General features: G+C 40.0%; 1 protein-coding gene across 2 annotated transcripts in view; it reads left to right on the forward strand.

The window, feature by feature from the left end:
* DNAH9 (dynein axonemal heavy chain 9) overlaps positions 1-19,811 on the forward strand; it is a 381,289-nt gene extending 361,478 nt beyond the window's left edge. For both annotated transcript variants that reach the window (XM_003912358.5, XM_021928176.2), the window contains 2 exons: positions 11,762-12,151; positions 19,330-19,811. In XM_003912358.5, the coding sequence (XP_003912407.4) occupies positions 11,762-12,151; positions 19,330-19,557 (618 nt within the window). In that variant the 3' untranslated portion in view covers positions 19,558-19,811. The remainder of the gene's footprint in view (positions 1-11,761; positions 12,152-19,329) is intronic.
* Positions 19,812-20,737: the final 926 nt, after the last annotated feature.

Genomic DNA, 20,737 nt, shown 5'->3' on the forward strand with positions numbered 1-20,737 from the left:
TGCTTGAACCTGGAAGGTAGAGGTTGCAGTGAGCAAAGATCATGCCACTGCACTCCAGCCTGGGCAACAGAGCAAGACTCTGTTTAAAAAAAAAAAAAAAAAAAATTAACGTAGCTTTGGCAAAAACATGCATAATAGTTTACATTACCAAACAGAAGACTTAGCCTTTCTGCCCAAAATACCATCATCCCCCAGAGCTTCCCGGGATGGTAAAGACATTCTATATCTGTGCTAATAAGATCACATGTGGCTATTGAGCACATGAAATGTAACTGATGTGACAAAGAAACTGAATTTTTAATTTTTTTTTTTTTGAGATGGAGTTTTGCTCTGTTGCCCAGGCTGGAGTGCAGTGGCGTGATCGTGACCCACCCACCCACCCACCTCAGCCTCCCAAACTGCTGGGATTACAGGCATGAGCCACCGTGCCCAGCCGAATTTTTAATTTTTTTTTTTCTTCAAGATAGGGTCTCACTATGTTGCCGAGACTGGTCTACAAACTCCTGGCCTCAAGCAATCCTCCTGTCCCAGTCACCTGAGGAGCTGGGATTACAGGCGTGCACCAATACACCCAGCTAATTCTTTATTTTTTTGTAGATACCAGGCTTCACTGTGTTTCCCAGGCTGGTTTCATACTCCTGGGCTCAAGTGATCCTCCTGACCTGGCTTCCCAAAGGGCCGAGATTATAGGCATGAGCCACTGTGCCCAGCTCTCAATTTTTAATTTTATAATTTTAATTCACTTGCACTTAAATAGCCACATGTGGTTAGTGGCTACTGTATGAGACACTGTAGACCTAAAGTATATGTATTTGAGTCCTGTAATGTAAGGCCAGGGACAATGGGTAAGCACTTGCCTTGTAGCTGTGTTTGCTAAAGAGAGTATCAGGTAGTTTCCCTGTAAAGCACAATACTTCATCCTCCCCCTAAAGGTGAATTTCAGCCCCTCTCTCCTAAAATGGCTTGTAGCCCTTAAAGGCCTTTTTTTTTTTTTCTATTCACGGCAATTACTTTTCCCACTGACCTCTCTCCTGGTTCTCTTCTCCAGGGCTGTATTAGTCAGGTATGGCTGCTGTAACAAAATACCACAGATGGTGTGGCTTAAATAACAGACATTTATTTCTCACAGTTCTGGAGGCTGAAAGTCTAAGGTCAAGCACTGGCAAATTTGGTTTCTGGTGAGGGCTCTCTTCTGGGCTTATAGAGAGGTGTCTCCTCTCTGTGTCCTCAAATGGCAGGGAGGCGGTGCAAGAAAAGGGGAAAGTAGGAGACAGACTGAGAGATTTCTTCCTCTTCTTATAAGGTGAAAGTCCTATCAGATTAGCCCTTCATCTGTATGATGTCACTTAACCTTAATTACCTCTTTAAAGACTCTGTTTCCAATATAGTCACATGGAGGGTTGGGGCTTCAACATATGAATTTGCCAGGGACACAGCCCAATCCATAGAAAGGGGTTTTCTCAGCTGTCCACCCTGCAGCTTCTCCCCTAAGAGAAGTTGCTGCATTAGTCTGACTTACCGTTGGAGCCTCCTGTACCCAGACTCAGTGGTTCTACCAGCCACCAACCCACAGCCCTCACCAACCCTGAGCCTACTGCTCAGGCCTCAAGGGGCATCAACCTATGGCATCAGTGGCTTTACCTTGCTTTTGCCCCTTCTTATCACTCTCACTTACCTGATTCCAATTCTCGTTCATAAATGGGAGAAGTGAAGTGGTATCAGAGCTACTGGACATTGGGAGTATGTCCCGTTAATGGACATAATCCATCATGTTTTTTAGAAAAGAAGTGCCGACAACCACTGATCTGGGATGCCTCCCGCCTCCCTAGAAGGCAACGCGCTTCAGCCACCACCGCCTCTGCCGCAGTGCGGGCTCCAAGGCTGTCTTGGCACGTGTCTGCAATAGCCATCCCCTAGCGTCTTTCCCTGGCTAAGGCTGTTTCTTTCTTAAAAACACACCTGCATTCCCAGTTCCCACTGAATGCAGGTGCATTCTTAAGAAAGAAAGAGCCTTAGCCAGGAATGTTTTTAGCCGGTGGTAGAAGGCTGCCTACACTGGGCACTGTTTTAGGTTCTCCTATAATTTAAATAGCAAGGAGGTTCAGGGAAGAATAACCGTAACGTTGGGTAATCCACTAGGGCTTTTGCGAGTGGGAGAGCTGATACCTCACATTCTTAGCAGGTGAAAACTTGCCATGATGGAAATAGATAGTAAAGAGTTACTGACGTATCCCAGATTATTCGCTGTGATATGAATTCCCAGCATGCCCAGCCCTGATTTCTGAGTTCATAAGTAATTCTAGTGAACCTTAGTAGGAATTCTGGGTAAGAAAATGAGGTTGCCATTGGTCTTGTTTGCATCACCAAGCCCAGGCATCCAGAAGAGCCCCTCACCTTGAAAAGCAGACAGATTTTAAATTAACCCCCGCCTTCCCACTTACCTTCATCTCCCTAAGAGTTTTGGCCATTTAGTTCCACATTTTGAAAGGAATACATGGGTGCAATTTGGGGAGAGAATCTGTGCTATGCAATGTTTCATTAAAATCTTCAGTTTTTCAAGTCTCTCTAAAAAAATAAAATAAAATAAAATAAAAACACACCTGCAAATGTGTCATATGTAAGCCTTTCCATGACTGATCCAACTTGACTGCGTTTATGTACCTCTTCTATACCTCTGCAGTACATAGATCCAGCATTATTCCTGGGTTAATATGTACTTATGCCTTCATTTCTTTATGATTGCTATTAAGTTATCTCCCAAGCCTTCTCCATGAATACAAACCCTCCTTCCCCAGCTAAACTGTAAACTCCTCAAGCAAAGACTCTCTCTTCTAATTGCTATAGATTTCCGGAGGAAAAAAGGCTGGTATAGCTCTCTCTCTGTTTACCATGGGTCTGAGCAAAGGGAGGGAGGTCAGCTACATCTGTTCACTCCTCGGGATGCGTCTTTCTGTTTAAAATAATTTGTTTGCTCACCAATGCAAATACTCTGTAGCTTGAAAAGGATTCAATGGGCTTCCCTTTTATAAATCAGGGATTTGAAAAGTTACACACACATACATTATAATCAGTCCACTAAAAGTTAGTGCAATGGATTCATGGTGAGTTTTAAGTTTTTGAATAATTCCATTTACATACTTAGATTTTTTTTTTTTGGCCTAAACAGAGAAAGGAGCAAACTTTAAAAGGAAAATTTATAATTGTGGTAGTAACTCTGAAAAGTATTATTGAAGCAGTGCTTAAAAGTAACTCGTGGCCTTCTGCTTATGACCAACAAGCCAGATTTACCTTTCTACCTTAAACTGCTAGAAAATTAGACAAGCTATGAAAAATATCAGTTTTCAGATATGAAACAACAGGCAGAATAAGACTATGATACTTGAGAGAAAAGAAATAAGAGATGGGAGGCCTTCATTCTACAAGTTATAGGTTATAGTTCAGGAACCCAAAAGAGTCCCACAGTCTTGCTGAACTGGGAAGATGTAGAATTTGGAGAGTAAAGTACTAAGGTGGGGAGCTGCACAGAGAAAGAGCTCAAGAGATCCACAGAAGGAATCCTCTTGAGACTGTGGCTCTGCACATGAGTGAGAGAAAACTAACCAAGGCTGAGAAGGAACGACCAGAAAAAAAAGTACAGAGAGCAATTCTCAGAGTTCACAAAGTGCTGAGAATAGTTTGTGTTCCCACTAACCACAGCAGAAATAACTCAAAAAATAGGAGGTGTCAGGGAGCATTCTCCGAAGTGTATCAGCTTAGTAATGGGGCTACATTGAACCTAGACTAAAAACTGGTCTGACCCCACCCTAACAAACTTAAATGCAAGCCACCAACAGATCCATTGATTTCAAGTCAATTAACTGCAGGCCAAAAATAAATTCCACCACTGTTTAAAGGAGTATAACAAAATTCAGCATGCAATAATGTACAACTCACAGTGCCTGGCACAGAGTAAACAAATTACAGCCACGTAAAAAAGTAGGAATACATGACTCACAGCCAGGAGAAAGTGTGATCAGTTGAAATGGAGCCAGAAATAACAGAGACAATGGAAGACAAAGATGTTAAAACAACTATTTTAAGTTTGCACCATATATTCAAGAAGCTAGAAGAAAACAAGAGTATGATAATGTAAAACATGTAAGATATTTATTAAAAGACCCAAATGGAATTTGTAGAGATGAAAAATACAATATTGATATGAAAAATGAACTTCAGAGAATTCACAGTTGAGTAGGCACTGCAGGAGAAAATATCAATAACCATGAATACACAACAATAAAAATATCTAAAATGATGAAAAAATTGAAAAAAGTAAACAAATCACTAGGTCCTGTAGGATAGTATCAAGTGATCTAACATACATGTAATTGGTGTCCCAAAAGGATGGGGTTGGTGATAGGGAAGGGGGGCCAAAAAAACTATTTGAAGAAATAAGGGCCACAGTTTTGCAAATTTGATGAAAACCAAACCTATAGGTACAAGAAGCTCAACAAGCCCCATGCAGAATAAGCCTAATGAAAACATTGTAAATACACCTTGTAATAAAACTGCTGAAACCCAAGGATAAAGAAAAATTTTAAAAGCAGCAAGAGGAGAAAAATTAAAATTATATTTAAAGGATCAAAGAAAAGAATGATGGCAGACTTCTTGTCAGAAGCTGTGCAAGTCAGAAGAAAGTGGAGAACTATCATTAAAGTACTAAAAGAAAAAGAAAAAAACTGTAAACTTAGAATTCTTTGCCCAGGAAAAAATAGCTTTCAAAAAAGAAAACGAAGTAAAGATGTTTTCAGACAACTGAGATAATTCATAGCCAGCACGCCTGTGGTACAAGAAATGTTAAAGAAATTTCTTAGAACCCGGGAGGCGGAGGTTGTGGTGAGCCAAGATCATGCCAGTGCACTCCAGCCTGGGCAACAGTGCAAGACTCTGTCTAAAAAAAAAAAAAAAAAAAAAGAAAGAAATTTCTTAGAAAGAAAGAAAATGATATCATATGGAAATTTGGATCTGAACAAAGAAATAATCATCTCCACAGATGGTAAATATATGAGTAACATGAAAGACAGTTTTACTCATCCAAAATCTTTTTTTAAAAATAATAGACTGTTTAAAACAAAAATAATAAAAATTTACTGTGGGCTTTAAGCATATGTAAAACCAAAATGTATGCCAACAACAGCATGAAAAATGAGAGGAGAGAAATAGAAGCATATTGTATATGATTCTTACACCATATGTGGAGTGGTATAATTTTGAAGTTAGGGTGTGATGAGTTAGAGATATGTATTGTAAATCCTAGAGTAGCATTCAGCAAACTATTGGCCAACAGGCCAAATCTAGCTCACAACCTGTTTTGGCAAGTAAACATTGGAACACAGCCACAATCATTCATTTATACAATGTCTATGGCTATTTTGTGCTACAATAGCAGAATGAGTAGTGTCAGTAGAGACCAGGTGGCCCACAAAGCCTGTAATATTTATTTACTATTTGACACTTTACAGGAAAAAAAAAGTTTATCATAAAAGCAGCCATAAAATAAATTATCTACAATTATTATAGTTACTGTATTGGTAACTACATTAAATATAAATGGCTTAAGTGCCCAGGGTACTGATTAGAACTGCCAGATCCAATTTTAAAAAGCAAGAACTAGCTATATGCTGTTATGTCAGGAGTCCTGTCTCCAGACCACTCCTACATTTGGAGATTTGCTAGAAGGACTCATGAGTTTCAGCATATGATTGTATTAATACATATGGCTAAAATTTGTTATGGTGCTTTAGTAAGAATACACACATAGCCAGATCATAAAGGAAAAAGACATAGGTGGAGTCAGGAGAAATCCATGTACAGGTCTCCATATGCTGCCTCCCTCTCATGAAGGATCACATAGAGTGCATCCTCTCTCCAGCACTGGAAATGGAGTAACATTTGTGTAACATTTCTGCCCAGGGAATTCCATTAGAGACCCCAGCACCCAAGGATTTTATAAGGAGCTGGTCACATAGGCACCCTCTGTCTAGCACATTCCAAAATCCCATGCTTCCAAATAGGAAGTAGGTATTCAGTGTAAACCAAATTGTTTGCACAGTCTGCATATAGTCAACCACCCTTTTCTATTAACTGTTAACGAGGCGCTAAGTTTCTAGATGCCAGCCACAGGCCAACCTTGCTAGCAGGCATTTCTAAGGATAGCAGTCTCAAGCTTGCCTCTTAACTCTTTCAGCACAGATGACCACCAAAGCAAAGAACAAAAAAACTTCACATATCAAGCTAAACACAGGTGAGAAGAAAAAGATGAGAAAAAAATATAATATAAAAACTAATCGAAAGGAAGTTGTAGAGACTATATAAAAATCAAACTATAGTTTTAAATAAGCAATATTACCATGGATGAAGAGGAGTATTATGTAATAAGTCAATTTGTGAAGAGCACATAACAATCCTTAGTGTATAGGCACCTCATAACAAAGCATCAAAATACATAAAGCAAAAAAAAAGATGATAGAATCAAAAGGAGAAATAAATCCACAATTATAGTTGGTTTCAAAACTCCTCTCTCAATAATTAGTAGAACAAGTAGACAGAAAACCAGTTAGGACAAAAAATGATCAACCAACTTCCCAATTTTACAGACACTCCAACAATGGCAGAATACGCATACTTTTCAAGAGCACATGGAACATTCACCAATATCAACGATATTTTATGCCATAAAACAATATGAGAGGATTAAAATCATACACAGTATATCAACTGACCATAGCATAATTGAACTAAAAATAAATAACAGAAAGATAATCAGAAAATCTACAAGTATTTGGAAATTAAATATCATATTTCTAAATAATTCTAACATATCAAATAAAATAAAAATAAAAATATATAAAATTGGTAACATGTAGCTAAAGCAGAACTTAGAGGGAGATGTATAGCATGAGATGCAAATATCAGCAATGAAAAAAGTTCCCAAATCAATTATCTAAGCTGCACCTTAAGAAACTAGGAAAAACACAGCAAAACAAATCCAAAGTAAACAAAAGGAAGGAAACGATAAAGAGCAGAATTAATGAAAGTGAAAACAAAAAATTATAAAACTTTATGAAACCAAAAGCTAGTTCTTTTTAAAAATGAATAAAATTAATAAACATTTGCCTGAATTTATAAGAAAAAAGAGAAAAAACAAAAACTTGAAAAAATCAGGATGGAAGGGGAGGTATCATCATAAATCCTATAGACATTAAAAGCATTTTAAGAGAATATGAATAATTTTCTGCGATTAAATTCAACCACTTAAATGAAGTGAACCAATTCCCTATGAGACTCCATCAAAGCTCACCCCAGTAAAATGTATAACCTAAATAGCCCATATCTATTTTAAAAATTGAATTCATAATTTAAAATTTCCCACAAAGAAAACCCCTGATCCGCAAAGTATCCTTGGTAAATTTTACAAACATTTAAGGATGAAATAATAGCAATTTTACATAAACTCTTCTACGTCCAGGAAGATGGAGTAGACATATGTTTCCGTATTCCTCCCGCTAAGTATAAATAAAAACCATGGCCAATTTATATAGAAGAAACATAAGACTCTGAAACATGTAGAGAGGAATGAAGACTATCTAGGAACCTCAGGACCCAAGAAAGGACATGATAGTGAGTTTCTTGGATTTTCTTTATGCCTCATAGACCTCAGAATGGGAGAAAAAAAAAAAAAGCCAGCAAACCAGAAATGCCAGTGGATGCTGACAAAACGGCAACAACAACAAAACTGTTCTCTTCATCAGAGAGAGAGAGATGAACCAGCGAAGAGACAGCCTAGCAAGACAGAAAACTTTTAGACAATAAACATGCTGCTTCAGCCATACACCACAGAAAAAACAGGAATCCTTATCGTGATTGAAATGTTTTGTGTCTTGACTGTATCAGTGTCAATATCTTGCTTGTGATACTGGACTATAGTTTTGCAAGCTGTTACCATTAGGGGAAACCAGGTAAAGGGTACACAAGATCTGTCTGTATTATTTCTTACAACTATAAATGTACCTATAATTATCTCAAAATTGTAAGTTTAATTTAATGTTTTAAATCACCATACAAAACCTGCAGATGTTTATAACAGCATTATTCATAACTGCCAAAACTTGGAAGCAACCAAGATGTAGCTCAGTAGGTAAATGGAAAAACTGCAGTACATCCAGACAGTGGATTGTTATTCAATGCTTTAAAAAAAAAAAAAATCAGCTTTCAAGCCATGAAAAGAAACCGAGGGAACTTAAACGCATATTACTAAGTGAAAGATGCCGATATGGAAAGGCTACATACTGTATTATTCTAACTATGTGACATTCTGAAAAAGGTGAAATAATGGAGGCAGTAAAAACTCTGGTTGCCCAGAGTTAAGAGTGACGATGGCACGAGTAGGTCAAGCACAGAAAAATTTTAGGACACTGAAACAATAATGATGAATATGATACTATAATGTTGGACACTTGTCATATACTATAATGACACAACATGATACTATATTTGTACGATACTGTAACGGTGGATACATACAATTATACTGCAATAACATATAATACTATAATGGTGGATACTTGTTATTACACTATAATAATACAATATGATACTATAAGGGTAGATACATGTCATTATAAATTTGTCCAAACACATAGAATGTACAACACAAAGGGCAAACTGGGGTAAACTAGGGACTCTGGGTGATAATGAGGTGAATGCAGGTTCATTACATGTAACAAATGTACCGCTCTAGTGGGGAATGCCGATCATGGCGGAGGCTGTGCATGTGTCCAGGGAAATCGCTGTACTTTCTGCTCAATTTGCTGTGAAACTAAAACTGCCCTAAAAAAAATAAAGCATATTTTTTTTAAAAAAAGCATAGAGAAAACTTCTCAACAAATTTTATGAAAACAGAATTAACGTGACACCAAATACCTTATGAGCAAATGACAGATGAGCTTTCCTCATAAACACAAATGCAAAACTCCTTAGCAAAATGTTAACAAATCAAATCACACAATATAAGAAAAAGATGATATGTCATGGCTAAATGAGGTAATCCTAGGAATACAAGATTACTAATCACACAATATAAGAAAAGGATAATATATCATGGCTAAATGCAGTAAGCCTAGGAATACAAGATTACTTTTAAGATTCAAAAATCAGTCAGTGAAGTTTACCATATTAATGTGCTAAATTTAAACATTGTGTGATCATCTTCATAAATGCAGAAAAGGCGTTTGATGAAATTGAACACCAAATCCTCATTTTAAAGTATAAAAAAAAAAAAACAGAAATCAAAGGAAATGTCAACTTAAAGGATAGCCAAAGAAAACAGATTTAATGATGAGGGACGGCCTGCTTTCTCTCTAAGTTTGGGAACAAGGCCAGGTTTTCCACCGTCATCACTTTTGTTCACCATGACCGTGAACGTCCTTGATAATGCAGTAAGGGAAGACATGGCTACACAGAGGGTCTTCTAAGACAAGGGAATGATCTTTTTTGACCATTGATTTTGTCCTTTGCACTAAATTTAATCTTTACACTTAATGTTATTTTATTAACTAACCAGTTAAAGGGAAACAATTACTACGTAAGCTATACAATGCATGTAGCAATGAATTATCACATAACTACAGATATGAGGAAGACCATATTGTCTGAGAAGCTTGATTTGGGCTCAGAGACATAAGCAGCATTTGAAACCCTTTTCTCAGAAGCCTGTGTACACTAAAGCAGAGATTCCAAAGAAAGGAAACAGTTTTTTTCTATTTTAACCTAATAAGGATATTCATTTCAGCAAATCCTTAAGGAAATCTACCGGAACAAACTTGCTTATCAAATTCGGGTTTGTTTGAAACTTTGGTGGCACATACAGGGCTCTTTTACATCCCATTGAGCCTTGATGTGGCCTCAGATTCATCACAATGCCCTGCTCTGGTCATCCACCTCAAAACATCTGGATAGATACATGGAATGAAATCTATTTTCTATCCCTGTATAAAGTCCTGTTACTTGGGGGGAAACATTTGTAATTCACACTGTACTCATTCAGGCTGGTCCATCTGTCGCCGGTCTGATGAGGGATATTTGTCTTTTCTTTAAAATATTAAAGTTTTTATGTCTTAAAATAGTACGGCCACCAGACACTACAGTCTAGAAAGTGAATTCGTAATAATTACACTCCATGTGGGAAGTTCATAAAAAAGTTACCAGTGTAGTGTATTTCTTATAAATCAGGAGACTCTGGCTGTCACTCAGGAGACTGAAATATGTTCATCTTAAGGTAGGTATGCTTAACTGCTTTTAAGAATTCCAAAAGTGGGCCAGGCACGGTGGTTCACACCTGTAATCCCAGCACTTTGGGAGGCCAAGGCGGGCAGATCACAAGGTCAGAAGTTCGAGACCAGCCTGGCCAACATGGTAAAACCCCATCTCTACTAAAAATACAAAAAAAATTAGCTGGGCATGGTGGCACGCGCCTGTAATCCCAGCTACTTGGGAGGCTGAGGCAGGAGAATTGCTTGAGCGCAGGAGGCGGAGGTTGCAATGAGCAGAGATTGTGTCCCTGCACTCCAGCCTGGGTGACAGAGCAAGATGCCATCTCGAGAAAAAAAAAAAAAAAAAAAAAAGCATTCCAAAAGTTAAGAGGAAGAGTTAGACCTAGAATTCTATGTGCCAGTCTCCTTTCCCACAGGCCAGGAGACTCCAGGCCCTATGGAGGTGAGAACATCTTACATTTTAGCAGTCTGCCCTTGATGAAACAGCCAAATGCTGTCAGGTGTCCTAACACCTGTTACAGAAACCACAACCATAGAAATGGGGTCTTCAAGAAATTGCCACAGATAACTGGCAGAGCCAAAGTTACAAAGTTTGCTTTTAAAGATGGTGTTCAGGCCGGGTACGGTGGCTCACGCCTATAATCCCAGCACTTTCGGAGGGTGAGGCAGGCTGATCCCTTGAGGTCAGGAGTTCAAGACCAGCCTGGCCAACATGGTGAAACCCTGTCTCTACTAAAAATACAAAAATGAGCCGGGCGTGGTGGCAGGTGCCTGTAATCCCAGCTACTCAAAAGGCTGAGGCAGGAGAATCACATGAACCCGGGAGGTGGACGTTGCAGTGAGCAGAGATTGCACCACTGCACTCCAGCCTGGGCAACAGAGTGAGACTCTGTCTCTGAAAAAAAAAAAAAAAAAAAAAAAAAGATGGTGTTCAGTGTAAACCTTTCTTTACAAATCCTATCTAGCTGTTGAAAGAGTGTCCCTTAAAGTTGATTACATATCCAATAGCTCGATTTCTGAAGGAAATCCCTGATTTGGGGTAATATAGATCTTTGCAGGCGTTGGCTTCTTGGATTTCTAAGCTGCATGCAGGAGAGTCATGGAATTTGAGCTTTAGGGTAGGGTCATGTGGCACTGAACCCACAAATGGTTTAAAGCCTGCGATGGGAAGGAATTGTGTTTTTTGAAACACTGTCAGTAGACAGTTGAGACTCCGACATCAGAGCAGGGAGGATTTTCAAGGACCAGCTTCTGTGAGACAAACTTTCCAAATCAAGTACTAAACAGGACAGTCATTATGTCACCCAACCCGGAGTCACATTCAAATGACATGAACAAGGATGGATAACTCTTGTCCGCCTGGGTGCCATGAGCCAAGGGTCTCTGGGCCCAGTTGTTTGGAGGGACTTCCCGCCTTCTCACTCGTTCCCCCTCCCATTCTTTATCTTCAGGGGGAGCTGACTATGACCAGCCACATGGAGAACTTACAGAATGCCCTGTACTTCGACCTGGTGCCAGAGTCCTGGGCTAGACGGGCCTACCCTTCCACAGCAGGCCTGGCAACCTGGTTTCTAGACCTCCTCAACAGAATCAAGGAGCTAGAGGCTTGGACGGGCGACTTTACAATGCCCTCCACTGTGTGGCTGACAGGCTTCTTCAACCCCCAGTCGTTCCTGACTGCCATCATGCAATCCACGGCTCGCAAGAATGAGTGGCCGCTGGACCAGATGGCCCTGCAATGTGACGTGACGAAGAAGAACAGAGAAGAGTTTAGGAGTCCTCCTCGGGAAGGGGCCTACATCCATGGCCTCTTCATGGAAGGTGCCTGCTGGGACACACAGGTAAAGCTTGGGATGAACCAAAGGGTATCTTTCTGGAGGCTGATTAAATACACATTGCTTCCTATGAAGTGTGACTACTAAAAGAGATGTTCCTGAATCTTTTTCTCTAGATAACCTTTCTTTGCTTGAGGCCATCAAGCCATTTTTATTTAGCCAGGGATGGTGCAAAGAGCATAGCCTTTGCAGAGGCAGTAGAGTGGAGAGGTTAATAGCAAGGTCTTTGGAACCAGACTGGCTGGATCTGAATCCCAGCACCACCATTTATTAACTCTGTAGCCTTAGATATAGTTTCACCTTTCCAGACCTCACCTGTTAGATGGGAGAATAGCGTCATTGTAAAAATTAAACAAGCCAATATGTAAGACAGTTGAACAGGGCCTGGCACATAGGCAGTGCTCAAAATGTGTTGGAGTCAGCTATCTCTGCTGCTGCTGCTGCTGTGTGTCTGTCATCCAGGCTGGAGTGCAGTGGCACGATCTCGGCTCACTGCAACCTCCGCCTCCTGAGTTCAAGCAATTCTCCTGCCTCACCTCCTTGGTCCGCTTTCCTCATTCATGAGTTCTCAAAGGGCAGGAATCTTCTGCCTTTTATGTTGTCCTATGTCGGCGAAGAGGAGCCAGTAGATATCCCTTAAAGTGGCCTTTTGAAAGGATTCCTCATCAAAGGCTAATAAAAACGTGAGTCACATGAGATTGGAGATGTTTTGTCACCGGTAAGAAACTAGCAAACAAGCACAGATGGCTGGGATAAATGTAATGAACAAGAATGGATAATTCTAGAAGTGTACACTTGTACGCATAATCTGGAAAGAGTCCCTAGTCAAATATCCCACTTGACAGGTGACACTAAACTATTCTTAGCAGTCAACATAAAGCTAATGGGGCAAAACTGTTAGAAGATCCAGAACATCCCAGGAGGCCATGTGAATATGCAAATAGAAATTTACTTGGTTAAGTAGTACCCCCAAAAATTCATGTCCAGGCATAACCCCAGAATGAGTATTTAGAAATAAGGTCTTTGCAGATGTCATTAGTTAAGATGAGGTCATACTGGATTATCATGAACCCTAAATCCAATGACCAGTACCCTTACAAGAAGACCACACAGGTTGGGCACAGTGGCTCACACCTGTAATCCCAGCACCTTGGGAGGCCGAGGCGGGCAGATCACCTGAGGTCAGGAGTTTGAGACCAGCCTGACCAACAGGGCGAAACCCTGTCTCTACTAAAAGTACAAAATTAGCCAGGCGTGGTGGTGCATGCCTGTTATCCCAGCTACTCGGGAGGCTGAAGCAGGAGAATCGCTTGAATCCAGGAGGCAGAGGTTGCAGTGAGCCGAGATTGCACCATTGCATTCCAGCCTGAGCAACAAGAGCAAAACTCCATCTCAAAAAAAAAAAAAGACGACGACGACCACCTAGATGGACACAGATATGGGAACAATAGACACTGTGGATTATTAGAGGGTGGAGGGAAGAGTAGGGGTTAATAAAAACTACCTATCTGGTACTATGCTCACTAACTAGATGAGGGGATCCATACTCCAAACCTCAGCATCATACAATATTCCCATATAACAAATCTGCACATGTACCCCCTGTATCTAAGAGCTGAAATTTTTTTAAAAAGAAACTAAAAGGCAAAGGAGATGGAAAATTTTGTTGAGACATGTTTTATAATGCTTACCATTTTGTTGGATATAGCAAGTAACAGTCTCCTGGAGTACTATTAGCAGTAGGAAATGTATTCATTCCATATAGGCTTTCAGTTAAACAAATAAAAAACAAAACAAAGAAGACCATGTAGAGACACAGAAGAGAATTCCCTATGAAGAGAGAGGCAGAGATTGGAGTGATGCATCTACAAGCCGAGGAATTCCAGGGATTGCCAGTAACCATCAGAAGCTAGGAAAGGTATGGGATGGTTTCTGCTTCAGAACCTCCAGGAGGACCAACTCTGCCCACACTTTGACTTAGGACTTCTGGCCTCCAGAACTATGAGATAATATGTTGTTTCAAGCCATCCAGTTTGTGGCATTTTATTATGCCAGAACTAGGAAAGCAATTCAAGAGCCAACAGAAAGGAGAGTAAAGTAGAATAATGTTTAGATATCCTAAATCTTGAAAAGGAAGTTGACTTCCCTCTCTCCACTTGAACATTTGCACAAGATTGTGTCAGTGGAGATCATATATGGATTGCATTAGGTATAAGGTGGCCTAGAGCAAGCCACAGCTATTAGTAGAATCCTCCAAACCACCAAAATGAGAGAAGTACCAAAAGGAAGGTAGGCAAGAAGCTCAGAAGGAAAGTCAGTGACACTGGAGGTGGGGGAAGGATATCAGTTTAAACTGTCAACCTCCCATTTTTCATACCTCATTGTAAGTAATAATAAAAACTTCCCCCGAATCAATACTTGTTCACCATAAGCTGTTGTTCTCAAAGGTTTTATCCCAGAAAGATGTCAGCAAAAATGGAAGAGTCAGGACCTCCTAAAATCCTCTCCTCCATGAAACAATGAGAACATTCACAAAAACTGAGTCAGAATCAACTTTCTTAGAATTCTGGAAATTAACCAAAGGCTTTCAGCAATCCAAGAAGTGTTTATTCAAGCAAAACAGCTGAATCTCAGTAGGAAGAACAGTCTATGGCCTTTTAACTTGTCTATTCTCATCTCTACCCAACCCCTAGCTTGGAGGTTGCCTATAAAACCAACAGACCGCAATCACAGTGAAAACCAGTAACCTAGAAACCACTGAAAGGGGCAAAATGGGGTTGGAGCACCTTCAAAGCCCTGTTAACCCCACAAAAAACTGTCATTATTTTGCCTGTCCATGGATTCCCTGGACTCACAAGTCTTTCTTATTTCACCTGAGTTGGAACTCACCCAGAGCAACAGCCTTTCTCCCCAGGGCATTTGTTGAAGACAATCAAAGACAACTGTTTAACACTGCAGTTTGTCTGAAGCGGTAGATAATAGCAAAGCAAACAATAGGCTAACCAAAAAGCTTACAAGGGTAAGCTGGAGAATGAGATGGCTACAGGGGGCTTTGAAAACCGCTGACATGTTCCTGGAAATCTAGGCCATGCCTATGTGCAGATCTGTGCACACACCCACAGCTGTGGACATGCTCAAGAGAGTTGAGAAGGCTGTACACTGTAGCTAACCTTGAGGTTCTAGGAAAACAGGGGAGTTAAATCTAAGTTAAATTGCCTGGCTAAGCATTGAAGGTGTGCTCCAACACTTGCACACAGCCACTCAGCCAAGACTTTGTGACTTACTGGTTCCGGGCATTTAAGAAAATCTGTCCAATTATTTGGTGACCTCTAAGCTAATAGGGCAGGCCACTTCAGTTGCCATACTTGACAAAGAATATAGACTTTACAGAATCAGTTCAGAAAAGTCACTAAACAAACTCTGAAGAGAGAGAGAATATGATTTGCAGAGTGGCCTCATTATTTAAAATGTCCAAGTTTTCAACAAAAAAAAGTATGACATACAAAGAAACAAAAATGAACGGGCCATACACAAGGAAGAAAGCAATCAACACAAAGTATTCCTGAGGGGGATCAAATACTGGACTTGCTAGACAAAGACTTTAAATTGGCTATTTTAAATGTGTTCCAATAACCAAAAGAAACCATGTCTAAATAACTGAAGAAAATTGTGTCAACAATGTATTACTGAATAGAGAATACAGAGAGGAAAATTATATATTTTTAAAAGAATAAAGTAGAAACTCTGGAGTTGAAAAATATAATACCCAAAATGAAAACTCAATAGAGGAATTCAACAGCAGAATTGAATAGGCAGAAAAATCAGCAAATTTAAAATCAGGTGGATTGAAATTATCATTAGAATAAAAAAAAATGAGAAAATGAAGTGTCTCAGAGATGTGTGGGACACCATCAAGCATACTAACATATGCACAATGACAGTTTAGAAAAGAAAAGAGAGATAAAGGGCCAGGATAATGACCCAAAACTGTCCAAATTGGAAGAAAAACATTAATTTACATGTCCAAGAAGCTCAATGAAATTCAAGTAGAACAAACTCTGAGATCCATACCGAGACATATTATAGTCAAATTGGTAAAAGATAAAGACAAGGAGAAAATCTTAAAAGCAACAAAAGTGGCTCATCACTTACAAGGGGTTCTCAGTGAGAGTAATAGCTGACTGCTCATCAGAAACCATGAAAGAGAAGGCAGTAGGATGGCATAGTCAAAATGCTGAAAGAAAAAGACTATCTGCCAAGAATCCTACCTGCAGCAAAACTCTCTTTCAAAAGTGAAGAAAGTTAGATATTCTCAGATTTTTTAAGAAGAGAGAGAGAGAAAGAATTCATCACTAGTAAACCAACCTTATAGGAAATACTAAAGGGAGTCCTTCAGGCAGAAAGGAGAGGACACTAGACAGAAACTCAAGTCCACACAAAGATATAGAATATGGATAAAGGCAATTACATATGTAAGTATAAAAGATAGTATAAATGCATAATTTGTAATTTTTATTTCTCTTCTATCTAATTTAAAGGACAACTGCATAAGGAAATAATTATAAATCTGTGTTGATGGATAGAAATGTATAAAGATGTAATGTAAATGATGAAAACAGCCCAAAGGAGGGAGAGGAGACGAAGCTATACAAGATTAGTTTTTGTATACCATTGAAAGCAAGCTGGAATTAGGCCAGGCACAGTGGCTCAGGCGTGTAATCCAAGCACTTTGGGAGGATGAGTTGGTTGGATCACTTGAGGTCAGGAGTTCGAGACCAGCCTGACCAACATGGCAAAGTTAGCCAAGCATGGTGGCACCCACCTGTAGTCTCAGCTACTGGGGAGGCTGAGGCAGAATTGCTTGAACTCAGGAGGCAGAGGTTGCAGTGAGCCGAGATCATGCCATTGCACTCCAGCCTGAGCAACAGAGTGAGACTCCATCTCAAAAAAAAGAAAAGTAAGCTGGAATTAATCTGAAATAGATTGTTATGTACATTAGAATTTTTTGTTTTTTTTTTAAGACTGGGTGATTTGCTTTGCCACCCAGGCTGGAGTGCAGTGGCATGAACAGGGCTCACTGCACCTCAACTTCCTGGGCTCAAGCAATCCTCTTGCCTCAGCTCCCAAGTAGCTGTGCCACCATGCCTGGCTAACTTATTTGAATTTTAGTAGAGATGAGTTTTCCCTATGTTGCCCAGGCTGGTCTCCAACTCCTGAGCTCAAGAGATCTTCCTGCCTTGGCCTCCCAGGGTGCTGAGATTACAGGTGTAAGGCACCATGCCCAGCCTTGGAATGGTAATTGTAATCCCCAAGGCAATTACTAATAATTTAAAAAATAGTAAACAAGGGAAATTAAAATGATACACTAGCGTATGTCTATTAATACAAGAGAAGACAATAATGGAGAACTAGAGAAATAAAAAAGACATAGACATATGGAAAACAAATACCAGATTCTACTTAATCAGTGATTACATTAAATGTGAATGGATTAAGCACTACCATTTTAAAAAGGCAGAGATTAGCTAAATGAATTTTAAAAAATAAACCACGAAACCCATCATGATCCAATTATATCATTTCCACAAAAGACACGTTTTGGATTAGAAGATACCAATAGGTTAAAAGTAAACAGATGGAAACAGATATGCCATGAAAACAGTAACCAAAAGGCAGCTGAGAGGCTATACTATATCAGACAAAATGGCCTTTATAAGATACAAATTGTTACCGAAAAATAAATAGGATAGAAATTATAGAGAAAAAAAGGACATTTTATGAGAATAAAAAGATCAACCCATCAAGAAGATACAATTGTAAATATGGAGGCACCTAACAAAAGAGCCCCCAAAAAATACAAAACAGAAACTGGCAGAATTAAAGGAAGAAATAAACAATTCAACCATAATAATTGGAGCTGTCAATACCTCCTGCTAATGTGACTGCTAATGATTATAGAGTTTCTTTTTGGGGAGATGAAAATGTTTTAGAATTAGACAGTGATCATGATTGTACAACTTTGTCAACATACCGAAAACCAATAAATTATGCACTTTAAAAGGATTGGTTTTACAGTATGTGGGAAAAAGAAGAGGTTCTACCTCTGTTCCTTATCCTTGCCATAAACATTCATCTCTGTGGGGCAAGGAGGTCCCCATTGTTTACCTTAATTCTGTTACTCACCATCCCTTACCTCATCAGCCTCTAAAAGAAGTGAAGAGGTACATCCTTCCCTTTAAATAAATTTAACACAAATAAACCAGATTTTGTCCATGGCATAAAGGCCTCAGAGTCACATGGACACAAAGAATCTGTGAAACACTCTGAATCAGCATTTCCCAGAGTATGTTCCATACAGCACTAGTGCCATGGGAAATGAACAGGTTGCAAAGAGAAAGGTTCTGTGGTCAAATAAGTTTGGGAAACATCAGGTTAAATAAACCGTTTTCTTTATTCCTAGGACTTCTTGTCTTCAGTGTGGTAGTGTATGTTGTAAAATGTCAAGTCCAGAGTATGGTAAGAACCACTTCCCAAATTTATTTGACCAAGGGAGACTTTGGCTCTGCAGAACATTTCTCGGGACTAGTAGGAAAAATTTCTCTGTACAGCTGTATTGAAATAGCTCAGAAAATCATACGGAGGCCTCATCTGGAAAGCTACAGAACAGTCAGGTCCACATTACACGAGTAAAGATAGAATGTAGCTCTCTCTACTCTAGAGGATGGAGGAGGTTGCATATGAAACAGAAAAGAAACAGAAACAGGGCATAACAAAAGCCTTAAAAGCTAAAGCATTTGCTGGCAGAAACTGTGTCTTAGTCATCTTTAAATCCCCAGCACCTAGCCTGACATCTGACAAATATACACATTCGATATGCTTGTGAAATGAATTAATGGAAAAACAAACTAGGGGAGAATCAAGCTCCAAAGGGATTCATTTGTATATGATAAATAATAGCTTTTGGAACTCTGCTTCACCTGATTTAGGCTGAGAAAAATAGAAACGTGTTTCTACATATCAGATGCATTCTATCACAGGCTGCTGAGAAAACCTGGAAGGGGGCAGGCATAAAGGCAGCCATGCCAGCCCGGTCTTTCCTCCCTTGGATCTGCTGACAAGAGCAAGGCTGGTTGGCTGGGCTCTGGGTCTGATCTCAGGTGCCTCTTCTCATGTTTTATCCTCAGGCTGGGATCATTACAGAGGCAAAGCTGAAGGATCTGACACCCCCTATGCCTGTGATGTTCATCAAGGCCATTCCTGCAGATAAGCAGGACTGCCGCAGTGTCTATTCCTGTCCTGTGTACAAGACTAGTCAGCGGGGACCCACCTACGTGTGGACTTTCAACCTGAAGACTAAGGAAAACCCATCCAAGTGGGTTCTGGCTGGAGTCGCCTTGCTTCTCCAGATTTAGCTTCCTGCAGAGCCACCGAGAAAATAAAAAGGCTGGGCTTGGAGGCTGCCCAGAGGGACAGGTGGGTGAAGGGTGACCACAGACACTTAGAAAGATAAGAAACCATGAGCACTCACAATTCTGTAGAATTCCTCTAGGGAACTTGGAGAGGTGTGCCCAAAGTGAGGTTGAGCTGGAGGAATATGGGCCCAGGAACCAAAGGAAGATAATTTCATGATGCTAAACCTTTCTTAATAAAATGATTTACTCTTCAACTGTGTCTAGCCTAGGATTTGAGAGCTGCTGAGTCATAAATGATCATGTAGCAACCGAGAGAAATAAGCCACAAACACCTGGGCCCTGACCTTATTACACAACACTCTCCTAGCTCTTTTTCCAGGCCACCCCACGCAGTCCTTGGACCAGTGGTACTGGCATCACCCATGAACCAGAATCTCCATTTTAACCATCTCTCTGGAAAATCTGTACGCACACTATAGTTTGAGAATCACTACCCTGGGGCAGGGGTCACCAAAAGTTTTCCATAAAGAACCAGTTCGTGAATACTTTACGATTTACCATGCCTCTGTTTGAACTTTGCAACTTTGCCATGGTAGCCCAACAGCAACCATAAACGATGAGTAAATGAAGGGGTGTGATTGCATTCTAACAAACTTTATTTACAAAAACAAGCAATGGGCCATATTTTGCTGATCCCTGCTGTAGAGGATAAGGGATGTGTATACTGATATTTATCCTTCATTAATTCATGCATCCACTCAATACATTTTAATCTAACACCTACTATTTGTTGTGGATACAGTGTGAACAAGCAAACAGGAAGTATCTCCATCATCCTTTAGATCATTTAAGAGGAAGCCAAGAAGAAACATTTACTCTAAAGCTTTTTTTTTTTTTCCAGATGGAGTCTCGCTCTGTCACCCAGGCTGGAGTGGCACTGGCGCGATCTCAGCTCACTGCAACCTCTGCCTCCCGGGTTCAAGCGAGTCTCCTGCCTCAGCCTCCTGACTAGCTGGGATTACAGGCGCCTGCCACCACGCCTGGCTAATTTTTATATTTTTAGTAGAAATGGGGTTCCACCATGTTAGTCAGGCTGATCTCGAACTCCTGACCTCAGGTGATCCGCCCACCTCAGCCTCCCAAAGTGCTGGGATTACAGGCGTGAGCCACCGCGCCTGGC

The sequence above is a fragment of the Papio anubis genome, chromosome 17 (assembly GCF_008728515.1).
Source record: "Papio anubis isolate 15944 chromosome 17, Panubis1.0, whole genome shotgun sequence".
NCBI classification, from domain to species: Eukaryota; Metazoa; Chordata; class Mammalia; order Primates; family Cercopithecidae; genus Papio; species Papio anubis.